Source organism: Piliocolobus tephrosceles, chromosome X, assembly GCF_002776525.5.
Source record: "Piliocolobus tephrosceles isolate RC106 chromosome X, ASM277652v3, whole genome shotgun sequence".
Lineage (NCBI taxonomy): Eukaryota > Metazoa > Chordata > Mammalia > Primates > Cercopithecidae > Piliocolobus > Piliocolobus tephrosceles.
In genome coordinates, this window is record NC_045455.1 from 16,279,812 (window position 1) to 16,300,285 (window position 20,474).

The 20,474-nt window shown below is 42.3% G+C and overlaps 1 protein-coding gene and 1 long non-coding RNA gene across 6 annotated transcripts in view; one reads left to right on the plus strand and one right to left on the minus strand.

The window, feature by feature from the left end:
* LOC111546577 overlaps positions 1-20,474 on the plus strand; it is a 128,966-nt gene that overhangs the window by 94,258 nt on the left and 14,234 nt on the right. The gene's annotated exons all lie outside the window — the stretch shown is intronic.
* The window catches only part of MBNL2 (muscleblind like splicing regulator 2), a 172,539-nt gene that overhangs the window by 61,139 nt on the left and 90,926 nt on the right, over positions 1-20,474 (minus strand). For all 4 annotated transcript variants that reach the window (XM_023218042.1, XM_023218045.1, XM_023218046.1 and 1 more), the window contains exon 3: positions 1,200-1,364. In XM_023218042.1, coding sequence (XP_023073810.1) covers positions 1,200-1,364 — 165 coding nt within the window. The remainder of the gene's footprint in view (positions 1-1,199; positions 1,365-20,474) is intronic.

Genomic DNA, 20,474 nt, shown 5'->3' on the forward strand with positions numbered 1-20,474 from the left:
TTCTTGTGTCTGTCTATCCCCAAAAGCCTGTATCTTACTTATCTTGGAGCCCTCTGCACCTGGCATTTCTTTCACTCTGGGCAGAGCTGGTTCCTGGCTACTCTGTACAGAAACCTGGAGACAAGCAGAATGGCTGACGACCTGCCGGAATTCTCTACCCTTCTTTGGGCAGGCCCTGCCCTCCACAGCCCATCTCACAGGGAACACAACAAGAAAATCGAATTTGCTGGTAGCCATCCCTCCTAATTTTGCAGGTCTCGGTCATGCAGAATTTTCCTACAATAAAGACTGATTTTTATACAAAAGCCTTTTGTGTACATACTTTTTAAAAACAAACACATTTCACTCACTGTCTTTCTTTTTTTAAAAAAAAGTTAGCTTGTTTCTGACAAATAATTCACAAGTATAAATGAAACCAACTAAAATTAAACGCACTCCTTTTCCCCAAGGGTATCATTCCTAAAACAATTTCAAGTACTTTCAGACAGGGTGAAATCAGGGAAAAAACATTGTGCAATACATATTCATATGCTAAGTCCCTCTGGCATTTGATCCTGTGACAACAGTCAGAGCTGTCACACCTTTTGCAGGCCTCTGAAAGGCAGGTTGAGACCTAGGTGACTCAGGTGGGCTCTTCCTTGGTGGTGCTACCTTTGACATCCTTCTTTGAGGGCTGTTACTAGGATCTTCTTGGAACAGACTGCAGAACGTGCTCTGCTAACATGTCTAAGTCCCAGTTCCAAGACTTATTAGCTGCACGACATTGGGGAAAATCACTGAACTTTTCTGGTTTCTCACTTTCCTCGTCCTTTAAATGGTGCCATAGAACTACATGGCTCAAAATATTTTAGGCATTTCAAACTCACTGATACATAACTTACTGATTCACACTGTAAATGGACATGTTAAAACTATTTCCGTTCTAAGATGGCTGAGATATAGAGTTACTGTTGAAAAGAGTTGGAGTGATACAGATTTCCCAGATACTGATTAGAAATTGTCTTTGCCTCTTATTTCCACAAGTATTTTTCTATTAATTTTTTAAAAGCCTATTTTCCTTCATCTGTTGAGCTTTAAAGCTATTTGGCTTTAATTGTAGCCAAAGTGACAAAGTGGAGAGAGGCCACCCTAGGTCAATGTGGCATCATCCATACCAACACTGTAACCATCCAACTCATCACTGTATAAGATGTACTCACCACTGGATGAAGTGGTGTTCCTGGAAACATAAATTGCATCTGCTGGGCAAGCATTGCTGCTGCAGTTTTTTGCTGAATCAAATTGTTCCTTCCATTAATTTCTAGTTGAGTTTTTAAGTGTGTTGGAGGGTGAAGATACTTGCAGTTCTCTCTCGAACAACGGCCCTGTAAAAACAAGTTTTGGTTTTAGGACTACTGTAAGTAGCTTGCAACTCCAAAGTCAATCATTGGACAATCATGTCTTATATACAAAATCAAGGATCCTGTGTGTGTGTGTGTGTGTGTGCGTGTGTGTGCATGTTCACGTGTTTGTTGGATAAAAGTGAATCAAACATTACATGATTATCAAGGTTGCTTGAACCTGTTACATCTGTTAAGTAGAGAAGCTTCCCTTGGATCCTTCGATCCTTCCTTCCTTCCTCCTTCCCTCCCTCTTTCCTTCCTTCCTTCCTTCCTTCCTTCCTTCCTTCCTTCCTCCTTCCCTCCCTCTTTCCTTCCTTCCTTCTTTCCTTCCTTCCTTCCTTCCATCCTTCCTCCCTTCTGTCCTTCCTCCCTTCTTTCTTTCTTTCTCCCTCTTTCTTTTCTTTTCTTTCTTTCTTTCTCTCTCTCTCTCTCTCCCTCCCCGCCCCTCTTTCTTTTTCTTTTTCTTTCAGATTCCAAACCCTGACAAAAGATTCCAAAGAAGTGTGACTGCTGAAAGAAAAGAAAGGTTCTTCCCCTACACAGTATGGTAGGTGATCAGAAGGGCGTATCTATTGTGGGCTATCAGAAGGAGTCTTTGAACTCGCTATACACTTGTTTGTACACGCTAGAGTGATGTCCAAATATGAATAATTATGTAATAAATTTGTGGAGAGTAATAAGAATTTTAAATGTGTGTTCCAGATTAGCTGAAGACATTCTTTCTTTCAGCTTATTGATGAAGAGGCAATAATAGTGCAGGGGTGGACATTTCTTGGTGATATACACATAGATGAAATTCTCAGGCCTGAACTCAGATAATCATTTGCAAGTGATTACTTTGCTGCACAAAAGCTGCCACTCTGTATGTCTGCCTTGCCCTCATGACAGGACTTCCTCCCATGACAGGAGTATCAAATCTGATGTCATGATGTGACACAGTGAAGAGTGTTTATGGCTAAAGTAATATTTGGATGCCAAAGCTGATAAAACAAAGGAAAATAATAATTAGGTGACAGGGTACATAAAACCAGTCTGGAAGGGTAATTGCATATGGCGGTGTTTATACTTAATCCCCAAGTTTTCAAAACTACCAATTGAAAGAATTACACTGATGTGTGAATTGTACAATTTCTGGAGAAAGAAGAGCAAACTGTGAACCAGTTTATCATACTTCCCTAAAGAATTAGTCCATTTGCAGCCAAGAAAAGAGAGTATTGATTTGTTTACCAGATATAAAAATAATTTTAAAAAGCAAGCTTGGGGGATCTGGGGAAATGAATTTGTTTATAGTCATCCTAATTCTAAACATCTGGAGTTCTCACTCTGCTTTCACTAATTTCATCCACACTTCTGGCAGCTCAGACTTCCTCTTTGGAGTTTGAATCTTCCCCCACCACCATGGAGAAGGGCAGACGTGGGTCCTGTGTTCAGTCCCGGGTGTCTGTGCTAATCAACAAATGCTGTCCTGAGGATCTACTGTTAGCAGCATTAATAGTTGCATCACCCTCTTTGGGGAGGATAACAAGGCAGGTGCCAAGGACACCAAAAGGAGTAAGTCCTTGTTTGCTGCTGATAAGAGTCTGTAACAATGGGTAATGCCAATATATCTCCTTAGTCTCAAGTTCATATTGTTGATGTTTCATTCAGCTTCCTATGTATACATGGACATTGTAGGGAAAGTATTGGAAAGTTTATTGTAAAGACAGAGGTGAAGTGGATATTAATCTAAATCAAAGCAGTATAGGAATCTCTCTTTTCTCTCTTCATCTGCTTCTTTTGCAAATCGAATCTTTTTAAAATTTTTTATCCTAAATCTCTTTGCTTTGTGACTTGCCAGGGTCCCTCCAGCCCTGTCAACTTGCTTCAGGCATCTCTTACTTTTCTTCCTTTTCTTCCTGCCTTTGACAATTGCTTGTCTCCTTGTTTGTTAAAATCAAATCTCCAAGAAAGCATTCAGATTGAGCCAGCTCCTACAAAGTTCATGTGTACCAAGTCTTTGAATTGGCTGCCTTTATATCAGGTGGCCAAATACAATTCTATCTTTTGTGATGTGAGGTGTCCATGAGGATCAAAACATAGCCACAGCCCATCAGCGGGGGTGGAAGAGGGTTACAGAGAATGCATTTCTTGTTCAGAGGATAAGCCACCCCAGGCTTCTCTAACCTCATTCCAAACTCTCTTTAGCCACAAACACTGCTCTTGGAAGGTGACACCCAGAAAGGCTCACATATTCAAGGTGCACAGATGGGTCTAATGGAGAGACTTGGGAAAGCAGAATTCCACAAAATGAAGATGGAATTAATGAAATGTCCACATTTCTACCAGTATGGCCATTATATTGTGTTCACTCATGTAATTGTCAATTTGATCACTAGTTTTTTAATGTAATGCTCTGTGCTGCACATACACTTTCAATTTGGCTGGAAAAATACAATTTTCTTATAAATTCTCTTATCTCTTGATAAAACTGGGACTTGTAGGGAACCATATTAAGCTATTTTTCAGCTAATAGAAAGTATTTTACAACACTGAATTAGTAATTTATCCATGAAATCTTTTTTGTGACAATTGCTGTAATTTCCTAGTGTCCTTACTTACATACTTGGAGTAAAGAGTGTTATTGATCACCTACATGCCTAGCAATTTATATATGGTTATCTCATTTTCTCCTTATAACTGCAATAATGATCCCTATTTTACAAAATAGCAGATGGACTCAGAAGATTAAGGAACTTTCCCAAGGCCATATAACTGGTAAGTGGTAGAACTAGATTTTAAATCCAGACCTACCTGACTCAATTACATCACACTGCCAAGCTATTCATTAGCAATAGTTAAAATCCAGGGAGGATAAAAATTTACCATGATCTTTTGTATAATAATAGGATGCGTAACAAAATTTTAAATAAGATATATATATATATCTTGTCCATATATATATGTATATACATATAAATATATGGATTTGGGAATGGGAAACAATTATTTGAATGGACCTATCTGTTGGTAGGAGGATGGAGGAGTAATCAAGCTCACAGGTTCCGGTCTCATAACTTGGCTCAACCTTTGCTTAGCTGCATGACTTTGAGCAATTACTTGACATTTTTCTTCATCTGTTCAATGAAATAATTATTGTATCTTCTTCTCAGGGCTGTTGTGTGATTAAATGAGTTAACACATACATAAGGCTTAGAAAAATGCCTAGCACATAGTAAGCACTGAGTAAATGTTATTATCAAAAGAAAGAGAAATGTCTCTATATGATATTTCATTTTTAGTGAGTACAGAATCATGTATTTAGTAGTATTTTGACTGGCTCTTTCATTCTTCCACAGAATAAACTTTCACACCAAACATGTTAAAAGCTACTTAATTGTACTTACTCAAATATTTTATGTTTAAAATTATTTTCAGTTCTACAGGGTATTTGTGTAAGTGTCCACATTTTAAGAGACAGCGCTGAACCCTAGTACAATCTAGTATTAATAGTTTGAAGAATTATGTACCGTGGATGTCTGAGGCACACTAATTCAAACCCAGGGAGACTCTAGGTAACAGAATTTTAGTAAGGGATCCTATAGGATTGTAAAATCCTAATGGAAAAGCTACTGTCAAAATAAAACAAGCTATTTGACACAGTGAACAATTTGTAAGGAAGTTTTTGCTAAGGCATAAGATTTGCCAGGATATGCATCAGTATACAAAAGCTGTTGGTTATCAAAGCAACTTGTCATAGCTGAATGGTACAGGGCAGTGTGCAGAAGCGTAAAGCGTCTTTGTGTATCATTGTGAAACAAAACAGAGGTGTCAAAAATAGTGTCTCCTGATTTTAGTCCAAGAAATAAAGACAAAAATATCTGGGAAAAATCTTCCTTGTGGCAGCTAGGATTTGTTTTTTGCTTTGTTTTGTTTTAACTCTTTCTCCCTTTTAGTTCTTGGTAACACACGATTTCTGGAGAGAGAAGGGAAGGAGGGTCCGGTGCCTGGTGCCAGGGACTGGTGCAGCTTCTGTGGGGTGGAGGTGGAGATGGAGAGCACCATTGCGAGTGCTTGTGAAAAGCCTTCCAGGAACTGGGAGCTAGAAGCCTCAGCTAGGGCCAGTCAGGTAGGTTCACACCAGGGACAAGCTCATGGGTCACATAAGCCCTCAGGGCCTTTGCTCATCCCATGTGGGACATGCCAGGTATGAAACCAGCAAGTGGTCACATACTTCCAGGCTAAGGTCTCATTCATTCTTTCATTCAACAAATATTTCTTGAGATTCTACTATGTGCCAGGCATTGTGCTTAGTGCTAGTTAAACAAAGGTGAGGAAAAGCAAGACATGGTGTCTCCCTTCATGAAGCTTGCAGTCTTGTGGGGAAGCCAGAGGTTAACAAAACATGTCTAGTTACAAGTTGTGATATGTATTCTAGAGAAGAATGCTGAGAAGGAATGGTGGGAGAGGGTCAAAATTGAGACCAGGGGTCACAGGAGATCTCTGGAGAAGTGACATTTAAACTGAGACCTGAAAAATGAGTAGGAACTTGGCAAGGGAGTGAGTGGTGATCAAAGTGTGTGTGTGTGTGTTTTGCATGTGTATGCATGTATGTTGTAGGTATTGTATGTATTGTGTGTTTCTGTTGTGTGTGCTGTGTGTGCTGTATGTGTGTATGGGGTATGTGTTCATGCTGCATGTGTGTTGTGTGTGGATGGGTGCTCTCTGTGTGTGTATGAGGTAGGCATATTGCGTGTGAACAAGCTGTGTGGTGCGTATGTATGTGTGTTGTGTATGTTGTATGTGTGCTGCATGTGTGTGTATGTGTGGGTGTGTTGTGTGTTTGTGTTGTGTGCATGCTGTGTGTGTTATGTATATGGTACGTGTGTTGTATGTGTACATGGGGTGTGTACATATGTTTTATGTGTATTGTGTGTATTGTGTGTGTCTTGTGTGTGTGTTGTCTGTTGTGTGTGTTTGTGTTGTGTGTGTGTTATACATATGGTAAATGTGTTGTATGTGTGCATGGGGTGTGTACGTATGTTGTATGTGTATTGTGTGTGTATTATGTGTGTTTATTGTGTGTGTATTGTCTGTTGTATGGGTTTGTGTTGTGCATGTGCTGTGTGTGTTATATATATGGTACGTGTGTTGTATGTGTGCATGGGGTGTGTGTGCATGTTGTATGTGTATTGTGTGTGGTGTGTGTCTAGTGTGTGGTGTGTGTGTGTGTGTGTTGTGGGTGTTGAATGTTCTTTAGAGGAGCATGTGCCAGGAGAATGTCCCATGTGGGGGCAGGCAGGCAGCTCTCTAAGGCCAGCGCAGGGAAGGGGTGTGGGGAGGAGTATGGGGAGTGAGAAGAGGTGAGGCCGGAAGTAGGAGGCAGAAGCCAGACAATGGGAGACCAGCTAAGGGGTATGAACTTCCTGCTGTTGAAAGTTGTTAAGCAGGAGAATAACAAGATCAGATTTATGCTACATGTAAATCACACCCTGATTATTATATTTCATATTTCTAATTTTATTATAGTTTATATTGTTTGGAGACCACTTCTTTAAAAACAATAACAGAATTCTGATGGAGTCGATGGATTTGTGCAGTTTCTACTTCCAAGAATAATCTGTACTCCAGGAATATTTAGGGATGATGGCTAGAATCGAGTCTGAACTTCAAGCTGAATTAAATTTATTAAAATCAGCAACCATGAAAGATTCTAATACAGAATACTCATGTTGATTCTTGACAGGAGGAAGGAAGATGCTAAATAACTGTAATATGTACTTGACAGAACAACAGATTGGCGCTATTGGAATTACATGGCCATTAAATTACATGGCGTGGGACAGAATAAATGCAACTTTGGCTAAGAAAAGACTTCAGAATCAGGTTGCTGTGAGAAAGAAAAGGCATAATTGAAGGATGAGATTTTCTAATGGCTTATTTTAAAACAAGTAATTTTTGGAATCTTTTTCTAGTATGCTCCTAATTGAAAAAAAATCAATTAAAATATGGGCACAAAAAAGAAAACATTAATTAGAAGACTATTAAAGAATCTCCCATTAACCATAGTTTTTGCCCATAGGAATAGCTGTCAGACAACTGCATCCCATTAGTTTTTCATGGGAAAAGCAATGGATTTCTATGATCTACAATTCAGTTAACAGTCCTCAGCCATTTGTGTTCCATTGGAATAATTTGAACTGTGTCTTTACATGGGCTGAGTCATCGACTAGCAGACTCCAACAAAACGTTTTTTGGGGAAAATGATTCTAGCAAAGGGCTGGAATCCCAACCTGATTTTCTGAATTTTGCCTCTTCCAGTGCCACCTTGGCAGTGCTTGCTGCTGTAGGTGCATGATGATATTTTCAAGCAAGCAGGCCAGGCTGCGGAATGGCAAGTGCTAGCCCCTAAGGATTAAGGGCAGATGGTGTGTGCTTTAGATGCAGCCTTCAGGGACACTTTGAGTCCTGGAGCCTGCTTTAGACCCCAAAGCTGGCCATGGAAAATCATGGAAGAGCCTCTGAAATTCCTCTCATTCCACATGGCTGAGGACAGCTTGGTGAAATCCTGAGGTCAAGACAAAGGCTCTTGCTCTGGAGTTACATTTCAGAAGCCTGTTCTGTCTTGCAACCTCTCCTGGAGAAGCAGTATAAAAAAAAAAAAAAAGGGTTAAGGGAACAGTCTCAGAACCGGACTAATTGGATTTAAAATGCAGTGCTGCTGTTCTTGGGCACCTTGGGCAAGTGGGACTTTGTGGCTTCCAGTTGCCATATCTGTGAAATGGGGCTAAGAATAGTTTCTACCTCATAGACTTTCAATAAGGATTAACAGTTAATGCATATAAAGTGTTTTAACAGTTCCTGGCACATAACAGGCACTCCCTAAGCTTGATCATCATCATCACCATCATCATTATCATCACTATTATTATTGACGCTTTCTTTTCACAGTAGGTAAAAATACAAGGTACTGAAAACAACTTCTCTAATACTCGCTCCATTTCCTTATCACTGTGCTCCTGTCTGGCCTGTTGCCAAGCTCTTTAACCCTTTGCTATTCTCACTGTCTGTGCCAACTTCGGTCATTTATCTCTTCAGTCTCAGAACTGTTTTTCTTTGGTATCTCCCCTGCTGAAACTTGCCAGGGCTAATCAACATGGCATGACTTATCTTGAGTTTAAAGCAGCTATGTATTATGGTTGGAAAATCCCAGAATTCTGGCTGTGGCTTCATTCCAAAATGGTTCAATGAACTTTTACAAATAACATATGATAGTCTGTGCCTCAATTTTCTCATCTGGCAAATAGGAGTGATCCTATTCCCGTATCTCAACTCCTTCTGACAGTTGTTAGAGCAGGAGTTGCTCAGGAAGAAACATAAATTGTTATCTATGTTTTTTCCAGATCTATTTTCCCCTTGAATGCTCCTAATCTGTAAAAGGGGAAAGCCACATGAACCAACAGTTACAGTAAAAAGTGACACCAGGGATGTATGTTGGCAACGGTCCAGGTGTGTTCTGAGAATTATCAGACATCTACGTGATAAGGCTTGAGGAGATTCAGCAGAAAGTGGCGAATTAAGTCAAAATCAATTAAATCTAGGAAGATTTATTAAGTACCCACAGTGTACACAAATTGGAAGTGAAAAATTTGATCAAACAGACCTCTGTTTTTGTCCTTGTGCCGCATAAGTTGTTCAGCAGATATTTACTAAGTGACTAAGCTGACTGGGTGTATCAGATGTTGCCAGCCTCAGTTTCCCTATAGTTTGAAAACCTCTCAAGATCTTTGAAAGCTGGGAAGCAATAAAGGCTGTGGTTTGAGTGGGTGAGCTGATTTTTATCAGTCCATCATTTATACAGGTCTCAGTCACATAGGCCAAGGCTGAGTCTAACATTTGGCCTGAACCTCCTCTTCTTCCTCCCAGTACATTTCCAGAAGGATATGGGCAAGTAAAAGTGTAGGGAAATAAAATGGTTTTTTACATCAAGGCTTAATTTACGACATTAACTATGAGACTGAAATAGCTCTACTGTAAGGCAAGTGACAGATTAGGCTTTTGGGCTTCTTTTGAATTTAAATAAACTAATTGAAGCACATGAGCTTCTTGTATTATTAATTCCAACTACCTAATATAGCAAGTAAAATACAAGTACATAAGGGCTTCAGAATTAGAAAGAAACTTTAGATTCAGGGGATCATTATAAACAAATGATAACCAGAATGTCTATCAACATGGATAATTGCCAATATCATCAAGATTATGCATAAGCCTCCACTAAGCTCTTTCTGTTTATTATTTGGTTCAACATATATTACAATTTATCTTTTACAGTCTAGATATGCAATAATTGGTGAATAGCACAACATTTTGTACTTATTAATGACAGATAAAAATGGTGTATTTACATTTTTTCTCTGGGGTGTGTTCTTTTCCTCTGGTGCTTCCATTATATGGAAGAAATGCCTAGGATGATATAAGGAATATTTGGCAGTATAGCCTGGTGGATAAATGAGGGGAAAACACAAACAGTGGTAGACAGTCACTACCACCTCCAATTTTACCCACCACCACCAATTGCCCAGCTACGGGTTTAGGCGAGGATCAAGAAAAGTGGGAACGAAGTTACAAAGTTAAGTAGACCAAGTCAGTTTGCATTTTCTCTCCAAAAACCCATACAAATAGGTGTAGAGCATCATTCCACTGCATCATCTGGACTATGGGGCAGAGCTCTTCTCTAATGATAGTGCTTTTACCTTTCTTCAAGGGAGTTGCAAATCTGAGTGTTCTCATCTCTCGATTTGCATTTAGGATAGCTTGTTATCACCTGCGGGCTGGGAAAAACCTCCAGGCCATCACAGGTGCTTTGGGAATAGATTTGTGACTCATTCCTTATTATGCCAATGCAACTGCCCTCTTCTTTCAAGCACCACTGGCACTGGCCCCTGACATTAATTTTGTGACTATTTTAAATAAACAAAACATAAAAACTAGTAAATGAGGAAGAAAGGCAAAGTAGGTGAATTGTTTGTAGTTTGCCACTCATAGCACGTTTAAGGCTTTTAAATTTTTTTTAGTTTTGTTTTTGAAACAGGGTCTCACTCTGTCACCCAGGCTGGAGTGCAGTGGCATAATCATGGCTCACTGCAGTTTCGACCTCCCGGGCTCAAGCAATTCTCCCACATCATCAGCCTCCCAGGTAGCTGGGACTACAGGTGCATGCCACCACACCAGGCTAATTTTTCAATTTTTGTAGAGTCTGGTTCGCACTGTGTTGCCCAGGCTGCTCTTGAACTCCTGGATTCAAGCAGTCCTCCCACCTTGCCCTCCCAAAGTGCTGGGATTACAGGCGTGAGCCACTGCGCCTGGTCTTTAAAAAAATTTTAAATGCATTCTGGTGGGTTGGACAAACCAAACTGGGTTGTAGTTTCCCACACAGCTTGTGTCTTGTGATGGGGAGCGCTGTTTGTTGGCTTCATGAAGGGAGCAACCCCTCTTACCGATAAGGATTGTTAATTCTCTTCATTTGTTCACTGAAAATGTGCCAGTTCAGAGAAATCAGTGAGACTAAAAATAGCCCATCAGTTCTCGAAAGATTCAGGTAAACAAACTTCCGGGCACCAGATGCTTCATTTGGAAATTATTTTATTTAATGAGAATATAAATGTCTTCTGAGTCATGGTGGTAGGCTGGTTCATGCGGACCATAATCATATATCAACCTAACATGAAACCAGTTGTGATGTTAATAGTGTCAACTTGATTGGATTGAAGGATGCAAAATATTCTCCTAGGTGTGTCTGAGAGGGTGTTGCCAAACATTAACATTTGAGTCAGTGGACTGGGAGAGGCAGACCCACCCTCAGTCTGGGTGGGCACCATCTAATTGGCTGCCAGCAAGACTAGAATAAAGCAGGCAGAAGGATGTAGAATGAATGACTTGCTGAGTCTTCTGGCCTTCATCTTTCTCCCATGCAGGATGCTTCCTTCCCTCGAACATCAGACTCCCAAGTTCTTTGGCTTTTGGACTCTTGGACTTACACCAGTGGTTTGCCAGGGGCTCTTGGGCCTTTGGCCACAGACTGAAGGCCGCACTATTGGTTTCCCTACTTTTGAGGTTTTGGGACTCGGACTGGCTCCTGGGCTCCTCAGCTGGTAGACGGCTTAGTGCAGGGCTTCTTGTGATCGTGTGAGTCAGTTCTCCCAAAAAACTCCCCTTCACATATACATCTATTCTATTAGTTCTGTTTTTCAGAGAACCCTGACAAATATACCAGTCTAGTGGCTGTTTGACTTCATAGAGTCTAGATTTTTTGATACCACATTCATTAATGTCTGCAGCCCCATGGGTGAACAGAAGTCCCATGAAACATTGATATCTCAGCCTTGGAATTTCTCCTGTCGGGGAGAGCAGGCCTTTTCTGTCTACTTCCCGAACTTCTCCTCAAACCCCAACAGTACAGGGAACCTCATACAATAGGTGCATGTTATCCAGTGATCTTCCTTCCCGCCTTCAGCATATATGTATTGAACCCCTTCCATGTGCCAAGCCCTGTGATATTAAAATAACAATTAAAATAGAGGGATCAATGCCATGATAGCCGGTGTGAATGCATTGCAGGGAGCTCTCCCTAGTTTAGAGGTCAGGGATGACTCCAGAGGATGGGACATTTAACATGTAAGCTAAGACATTTATCAGATTGTCTAGTTGAGAGTGGGGAGGAAGGTGGGAGTTCGAGTTGGCCATTTGTAGCGGGGAGGTGGGGATGGTTAATGGGTACACAAAAAATAGAAAGAATGAATAAGACCTACCATTTGACAGCATAATAGGTGACTATAGTCAACAATAATTTAATTGTATGTTTTTAAATAACTTAAAGAACATAATTGGATAGTTTGTAACTCAAAGGATAAATGCTTGAGAGGAGGGATACCCCATTCTCCATGATGTGCTTATTTCACATTGCATGCCTGTATCCAAACATCTCATGCACCCCATAAATATACACACCTACTATGTACCCACAAAAGTCTTTTTAAAACTTAGAGTTAGCGATTTGGAGAATTAAAACAAACCAGAGTAATTGACAACCACTCTATGGGGGTTTAATTCCTGAAGCCTTATAAACACCATCACATGACATCTGTATCCCACAGTTTCCATGGGGAACTGGTTCCAGGACCTCCCACAGATATCAAAATTCAGGATGCTCAGGTCCCTGATATACAATGGCCTAGTATTTGCATATAACCTACACACATCTTCCTATATACTTTAAATCATCTCTAGATTACTTATAACACCTAATACAAAGTGAATGCTAGTGTAAATAGCTGTTATACGCTACTGTTTAGGGAATAATGACAAGACAAAAGTCTGACAGTGTTCAGTACAGGAGCAATTTTTAACAAGTATTTTCAATCCATAGTTGGTTGAATCCATGAATACAGAGGGCCAACCAAACATTTAGTAAATATTGGGTTCTATTTTTATTATCAGTCCTTAGCAATTCCAGAAGCTGGTCAATTTTTAAAATAAGCAAAATGTATCCAAAGATACAAAACCTTATTACGCATCTTCTATTATAGCCTTTTTCAAACTGATTGCAATACTGTATGGTGAATCACCTACCCCCACAGAGGGCTGCCTGGAATTTGGACATATGCATTAAAGGCCGACATTTGGTGGGTGTGCCCCTGCACAGCTGTGCCATTTTACTTAAATACTGGAAATGACTTCCATCCCAGGTAGAAAACAGACACTGTCCCAAGCCTGTTTAGTGTCAAGTGTTTTCCCTGCTTCTCTGGCCACTCCAGTGCCTCCTCCAGAGTCCCAGCATCTTTCCCTCCTGGACCCCAGCAATCAAAGAGTTAAGCCTACACAGCAGGGGGTTTCTGAGACTAGCTGTGGTGCACGTTGATTGGCTGCTGCCCACCAGGGAGGTACTTATGGTAAAATATTTTGAATAACACATCTTATTATAAATACACTATGACAAAGCCAGAGTGCCCTGGTTGCTGGTGTTGGAGTTGGGAATGCTTCCAGGAAGAAGTGGGAGAAGGGTTGTGTGCCTATGAATAGAGGAATAGGGAAGGGGTGGGCTGGAGGGGAAGGAAGACTAGGTAAAGAAACACTGGAAGAAGAGGGGAAAATAGAGTATCCTATTAAGAGTTCCTTCATTTTCAGCAACACAGGAAAAGAACATTCCTCTTAGGCTGGTTTGGATTTCAGATGCTTCTTGCCTTACCATGGACTCACGTCCCGATAAACCCATGGTTAATGGAAAATAGTGTATGTTGAAAATGCATTTTCAACTTATGACATATTCAATTTACAATGGGTTTTTCCAGTGTAACCCCATCATGATGAGTCCAGGAGTGTGCTGAATGTATATTGCTTTTGAACCGTTCTAAAGTTAAAAATTGTAAATTGAACCATTATAAGTCAGTGACTTTCTGTACTTGGTGTCTCAGGAAAGACCTGCATTGCAGTCCTGGACTGCAGCAGGGGGAAGTTACATTTTTTTTTTCAGAAAAAACAGCCTGGGAAGATGGAGGGCCTGGCAGCTTGCACCATGGCGTGGGCATTTATGCACCGGCTGGGGAAGGCCATGCAGAGCAGAGGTACAGGGAAGAGGTGTGGGCTTTATCCTGCACCTCCTGAGGGTGGAAGCGGCGTACCTCCTCCTTTACTCATCTGACAGCTTTGGAGCATCTGCTGTACACCAGAAACTGGGAAGGAATTGCACACAGGACTGTAAGCTGTGGCCCTGCCCTCGATAAAAATAGCAGAGACTTATATAATGTTGTACATATCATCTACCAGGCAGTTTCTAAGTGCTTCTTAGAGATCATACCCATTTAGTCTTCACTACAAGCTCTTAGCAGAGGTAATGTTAATAATCCCATTTTATGGGATAAAACAGAGGCACAGAGAGGGGAAATAACTTCCTATGGGCATACAGCTAGTAAGTAAGTGGCAGATCTGTGCAGTCAGCCAAGCCGGCTGGCCTGGGACTCAGTGCCATCAGCGCTACGCGGGGCTGCTTTTAAGAAACTCACAATGGAGCTACTATATCACACCTTAAAAAGCATTCCTAACACGCTGTCTTATTAGACCTTCGCAATATTCTTGTTTTCTCTTACCCCAATTTAAAGGTAAGGAAATGAGGCTCAGAGAGATTTAAGGTACTTTCCAGGTCATGTTGTTAAAGTCAACCAGGGCTGAATTCTGCTCTTCCCTCACCAAAACACATGCCTTCTCCATTGCCTGCAGTGGTCCCTGGGAGACACTATGGGGTTACAGATTTTTGGCTCAATATGTGAGATTTCTTTAAAACAGAATGAGTGACCTTGCATGATAATGCACTCAAGGGAGATGACAGTGGATGGTAGAAAACAGACACTGTCCCAAGCCTGTTTAGTATCAAGTGTTTTCCCTGCTTCTCTGACCACTCCAGTGCCTCCACCAGAGTCCCAGCATCTTCTCCTCCTGGACCCCAGCAATCAAAGAGTTAAGCCCACACAGCAGGGGTTTCAGGAACTAACTGTGGTGCACTCTGATTGGCTGCTGCCCACCTGGGAGGTACTTATGGTAAAATATTTTAAATAGCACATCTTATTATAAATATACTGTGACAAGGCCAGAGTGCCCTGGTTGACAGTGTTGAATTGTGTCTCCCTGCATGTGGAAGTCCTAACCCACAGAATCTCAGCATGGGATCCTAGTCGGAGGTAGGGTCTTGACAGATGTAATCAAGTTAGAGAGAGGACATTAGGATGGACTCTAATCCAGTGTGACTGGTGTCCTTATAAACAGAGAAAATTTGGTCACAGTGATCCATGCATAGAGGGAACATGATGTGAAAGAGACACAGGGAAAAGACGGCTTTTTGTTTTTGTTTTTGTTTTTAGGACAGAGTCTTACCCTGTCACCCAGGCTGGAGTGCAGTGGTGCCATCTCGGCTCACTGCAACCTCCACCTGCTGGGTTCAAGCGATTCTCCTGCCTCAGCCTCCCAAGTAATTGGGATTACAGGTGCCCATCACCATGACCGGCTAATTTTTTTGTATTTTTAATAGAGATGGGGTTTTACAATGTTGGGCAGGCTGGTCTCAAACTCTTCATCTCAGGTGATCCACCTGCCTCGGCCTCCCAACATGCTGGGATTATAGGCATGAGCCACCCCACCCGGATGAAGATGGCCATCTTTAAGCCAAGGAATGGCTGAGGCTATCAGAGCTGTGAGAGAGGCCTAAAATAGACCCTTCCAGGCTGGGCACGGTGGCTCATGTCTGTAATTCCAACACTTTGGGAGGCTGAGGTGGGTGAATCACGAGGTCAGGAGATCAAGACCATCCTGGCTAACACGGTGAAACCTGATCTCTACCAAAAATACAAAAAATTAGCCAGGCATGGTGACACACGCCTGTAGTCCCAGCTACTCGGGAGGTTGAGGCAGAAGAATCGCTTGAACCCAGGAGGCGGAGGTTGCAGTGAGTTGAGATCACGCCATTGCACTCCAGCCTGGGGGACAGAGTGAGACTCTGCCTCAAAAAAAAAAAAAAAAAAAGACTCTTCCAGAAAACCTTCAGAGGGAGCATCGAGTTGACCCTTGGATTTCGGACCTCTGGCCTCTACAACTGTAAGAATATACATTTCTGTTGCTCTAAGCCCTCCAGTTTATGATACTGGTTATAGCAGCCTTAGCAAGCGAGCACAGCCACCTCTAAGAAATGTTAGATAATGTATTTTGTCTTGAGACTGGCGGTTATACCAGCAAAACACTAGTCTCCTCTAACACTAAGAATTGTTTCTGTGAATGTGTATTCTAATTTTTTTCCTGATCTTAGGTAACGAGATCTCCCTATTTGCTCAAAAAAAAAGTATAACAACCCCCAAATCCCTAACAAGTACAATGATTTTCTACCAGTGAAACTAGTCAGCTTAAATGCTATCCAATTTTTCCCACGGAAGATTTAATAGAAGAGATTTATTTTAGTAAAAGACAAAATGTTTCACTAAAGAACTCATTAGTAATGCATAAAGGGCTACTGGGTCTCTGAAGATCCGTTTCCAAAGAGAAATGTTGGGATAATTTTTATATTCTGATTACAGAGAATGACTTGATAAAAATTGTCCTTGATATTAAAATTGCATGGAGGGGAAAGAAAATCATTCAGTCTAGCAGGAGGGAAGTCAAAGAAAATGGGTGAATTTGGCCAGCATTTTGGAATTGCTTTTACAAAGGTGGATAGATGGGCATCAGCAGAGTCTCACCCGTGATGTGGGTGGGGTCATCTTCTCTGGCACTTTGACACACAGAGGGACAGTGGTAGGGAGGAGGACAGGGGAGAGGCCTGCTCTATTCAGCCAGAGTCTTCTGTCATCCTCACGACCGCCCTGCCTATTTATTCCTTCTCATCAGGCCCAGCCTTTAGTGCCCTTGGTCATTGCCAGAGCTCCCGCCTGGCCAGCACTCCCCCAGTGAAGCCCAAGTCCCCAGAACCAATCCTCAAGTGACACTGAATCTTTGCACCAGCTGATGCTGACTCGTGGCCCTAGCTTTGATGGCTAGACAGCTGCTCTGTTTCAAGCCCTAACACCCACCGGGTGTCCCACGTCTTATGCTGTAGGGTCCCACAGGTTTCTCTTTTTGCCTCCGAGTTCTAGGTCTGAGAACCTGCCTCCCTCCAGGCTCCTTACTGGAGTGAAGCTCTGCCTTTCACCTTTGCCTCCAGAAAACCCTGCCTGTAGGATGGGGTCCTGCGTCCGCTGCTGTGCAGCTGTTGCTCGCTCACCCTTCCTGAGGGTCCCCATCCACGGTTTTTCTCACTGTGGTCCACCCTCAGTAGATACCTGCTAATTTTTCTTAGAATTCCTGCTGCTGCATGTTTCTCCAGTGTGTACCTAGAGAGGGCGGAGACCTTGAGACAACACACCCAGGCTCACAGCATGGAAATCTCCATCTCTTTGGCCTGGTGGGCAGAACTAACTCCAGACCCTGGGGTCTCTCCTGGTCAAATTCAGCCCAACAGTGAGCTATGACATGACTTCCTCTTCCTCTCAGGACCTGCCTGTAAACTGTGGAAGAAGTCTTTGCCCTCAGCAAACCCCAGCTCTTCTTCATCTGTCACTGCCGGCTGGATACTTAAGCTCTGGATAGTCCAGAAACTGCTAGTCAAATGTATTTACAAACTGAATTGATATATTATTATGAAGTCTAATTTTTTATTTTAAAACAAGGATTACATATATGGTAATAATACTTGGTAACAGCTTTTGAATGCAGTCAAATACCATTATTATTATTTTTGAATACTCATTAGATGCATGCTAGACACTATGCTAAGTGTTTCACATGCAAAATCTCAGACAAACATTTGAGAGGGGGAGGTGCTGTTAATATCCCTATTTGACAGACAGAGAACTGAGGCCTGAGGAGATGAATGATCTTGTGCTAGGACATGCAAGTAGCAAGATGTAGAACCAGGATTTGAACCCAGACAGTGTAACTCCAAAGCCACTGTCCTTAATCACTATACTTCTTCCACATATTCATATAGTTATAAAAACTAATTATGTTTGCCGAATTCTCACAATGTGCCAAGCATGGCGCTAAGTGCTTTACAGGAATGATGTCCTTAGTGTTCACAATGCGCCTTTTGGGTAGGTCTTATTTTTATGCCCATTTTGCAAATGTCAAAACCAAGGTGCAGAGAGGTTAGATAACTTGTCTAAAGTGACACAGCTAGTAAAAGGAAGATCCAGACTTGAACCTGCTCAGCCTGGCTCCAGAACCGCCACACTCTCTGAATACAAATTATTGATTCCTACCTTATGTCTGGTATTGTGCTAGGCCCAAGTGGCTACAAAGATGAAAAGCAAACTCTTCTTATCTTTGAGAAACTCTACATACATAAATCTGCAATGCATATACACATGAATGGAAGGGAAGAAAGCATAGTAATAAGTAATATTTAAGTCTAATATTAGCCAGAAGGATCCATGTAATGTTTCATAAATCATACAGTTTTCCAAATCCAATTAAAGTGATTGAGTATATTTTATAAATACGGTTGACTTTTAATACTTCAAACTAGTAATTGAAGTGAATAACCAAAGTAGGCCACTGCCATCGTATCAGCGTCTATTAGGGCAAGACAAGGCACCACTAACAGCCTCTGGGACTGCCCTGTTACAGGGAGATCACAAGCTTTCAGAATCTGCAAATGAGGCACCTGGATTTCAGACAGCCAAAAGGATTATGCATATCTAAACCTATCACTCAAGAGTTCTGCATGCGTACTTTAGACACATATCAGTGCTTTGCTTACTGACAAAGACTAAAGCCCCAGAGGAGGGAAGTTTCCCTAAGGACAGTCGGATGGGGGAACTGTCCACCTCCTTCAGATGACCCCGGTATGAAACACGTGCCTGTCCTGAGCATGTCATGCCTTCATACTTTGTGGGGTCCATTGGGAGGGTATACAGTTTTGAGCTATTTTTACAGGACCAATATTTTGTTCATTTTATTTACCCAGTTTTACCTGGTTGTCTCTGTGATCCACAAAGACAGTTGAGTAGCGAAAAGCATATGACTCCTGGCCCTGGAACAGAGTAACACTTACAGGACCACACGGGACTGGAGCGCAATTGACACATCATCCATCACAAAGCCTGGCATCTCCCACATTGAGTTGCCCAGCCCTAGATATATACCCATCCTGTCTCCTGCATCCCCCACCACCTTCTGTTCCCACTGGCATTGTCAGGCTGGTCCAGGCCATCAGATGTGTGACAGTGCTGCCAAGAGATGCCTTCTCTACCTCCTATACCCTCCGCTGCACTATCCCCTTCATTCACTCCACAGACATACGTTGCAAGTCTACCTTGGGCCAGGCAGTGTTCCAGGGACATGGGATATCAACAACAAAACTCAAAAACAGCCCTGTCCACACAGAACTTAGCTTCTAGTTAGGGGAGACAGACAATAAGCAATAAAGATAATACACAAGTTACACAGCAGAACATGCTGAGGGCTTTGGGGAAGAACAAGTGGGTAAGTAGGACGGGGAGTGCTGGTGGGTTGGGTGGCCCTTTTTAGTTACATAGGTAGGGCCATTACCATTAAGAAAGTAATTCAGCAGCAAAGACTTCACGGAGGTGGGGAGTTGTCCTGCTTGTATCCAGATGAAGCATATCCCAGGCAGAGAGAACAAGCAGCACTAAGGGCTCGGGAGGACGCGTGCCTGGTGCATCTGAGGGTCAGCTAGGAGGCTGGAGAATCTGGGCTCCATAAGCCAGGGCCAAGCTGGAAAGGAGTTCTGAGAAACAACCACGGCTTGACCAGGTAGGGTCTTGTAGGCCATTGTAAGAACTTGTTTTCTTCTTTGAAGGAAATGGGAATTTTGAGCAGAGGAGTGATGTGAGCTCACTGGTGTTTTAAAAGGATGGCTCTGGCTACTGTGTGAGAATGGACCGAAGGGGCCAGAGGTGGCATCAGGAGACCAGTTAGGCTGTGGTCGTCACCCAGGGGAAGAAGATGGTGACTCAGACCAGGCAGCTGGCAGCGGAGGAAGGGAAAAGTGGTGGGCTCTGGGTATATTTGGAAGGTGGAGCCAACAGGATTTCCTGACACACTGAATGTGAAGTGGGAAAGGGACCAGTCAGGATGAGTTTAAGGTTTTGGGCCTGAGCCCCTGGAAGGGGATATTTGTCATCAATCGAGATGCACAAGGTACGGTTCAAGCAGATGTGGGGGAAACAGCAGGATCAGTGTTTGAGATACCTATAAGACATTGAAAGAGAGGTGCCAAGCAGGCTGTTGGGGTCAGGAATCTAGAGTCCAGGAGAGAGGTGTGGTCTGGAAGTATACATTTGGAAGTCATTGGCATATGAAAGAAATTGACAGTCATGAACAAACCCTTGGTTATGGCCATGAGTTTCTCTCTCTCCACTGAACCCTCAGAGAACCCCCATTCTTTCCGGAATCACATCCAACTGCCTCACCCACAAGCAAGGCCTTCCACACCCTCACCCACGAGCAAGGCCTTCCACATTGCCAGAGAGTAAGCTTCCTTTCCAGTCCAAGTCCTGCTTTCTTTTCACACCGAGG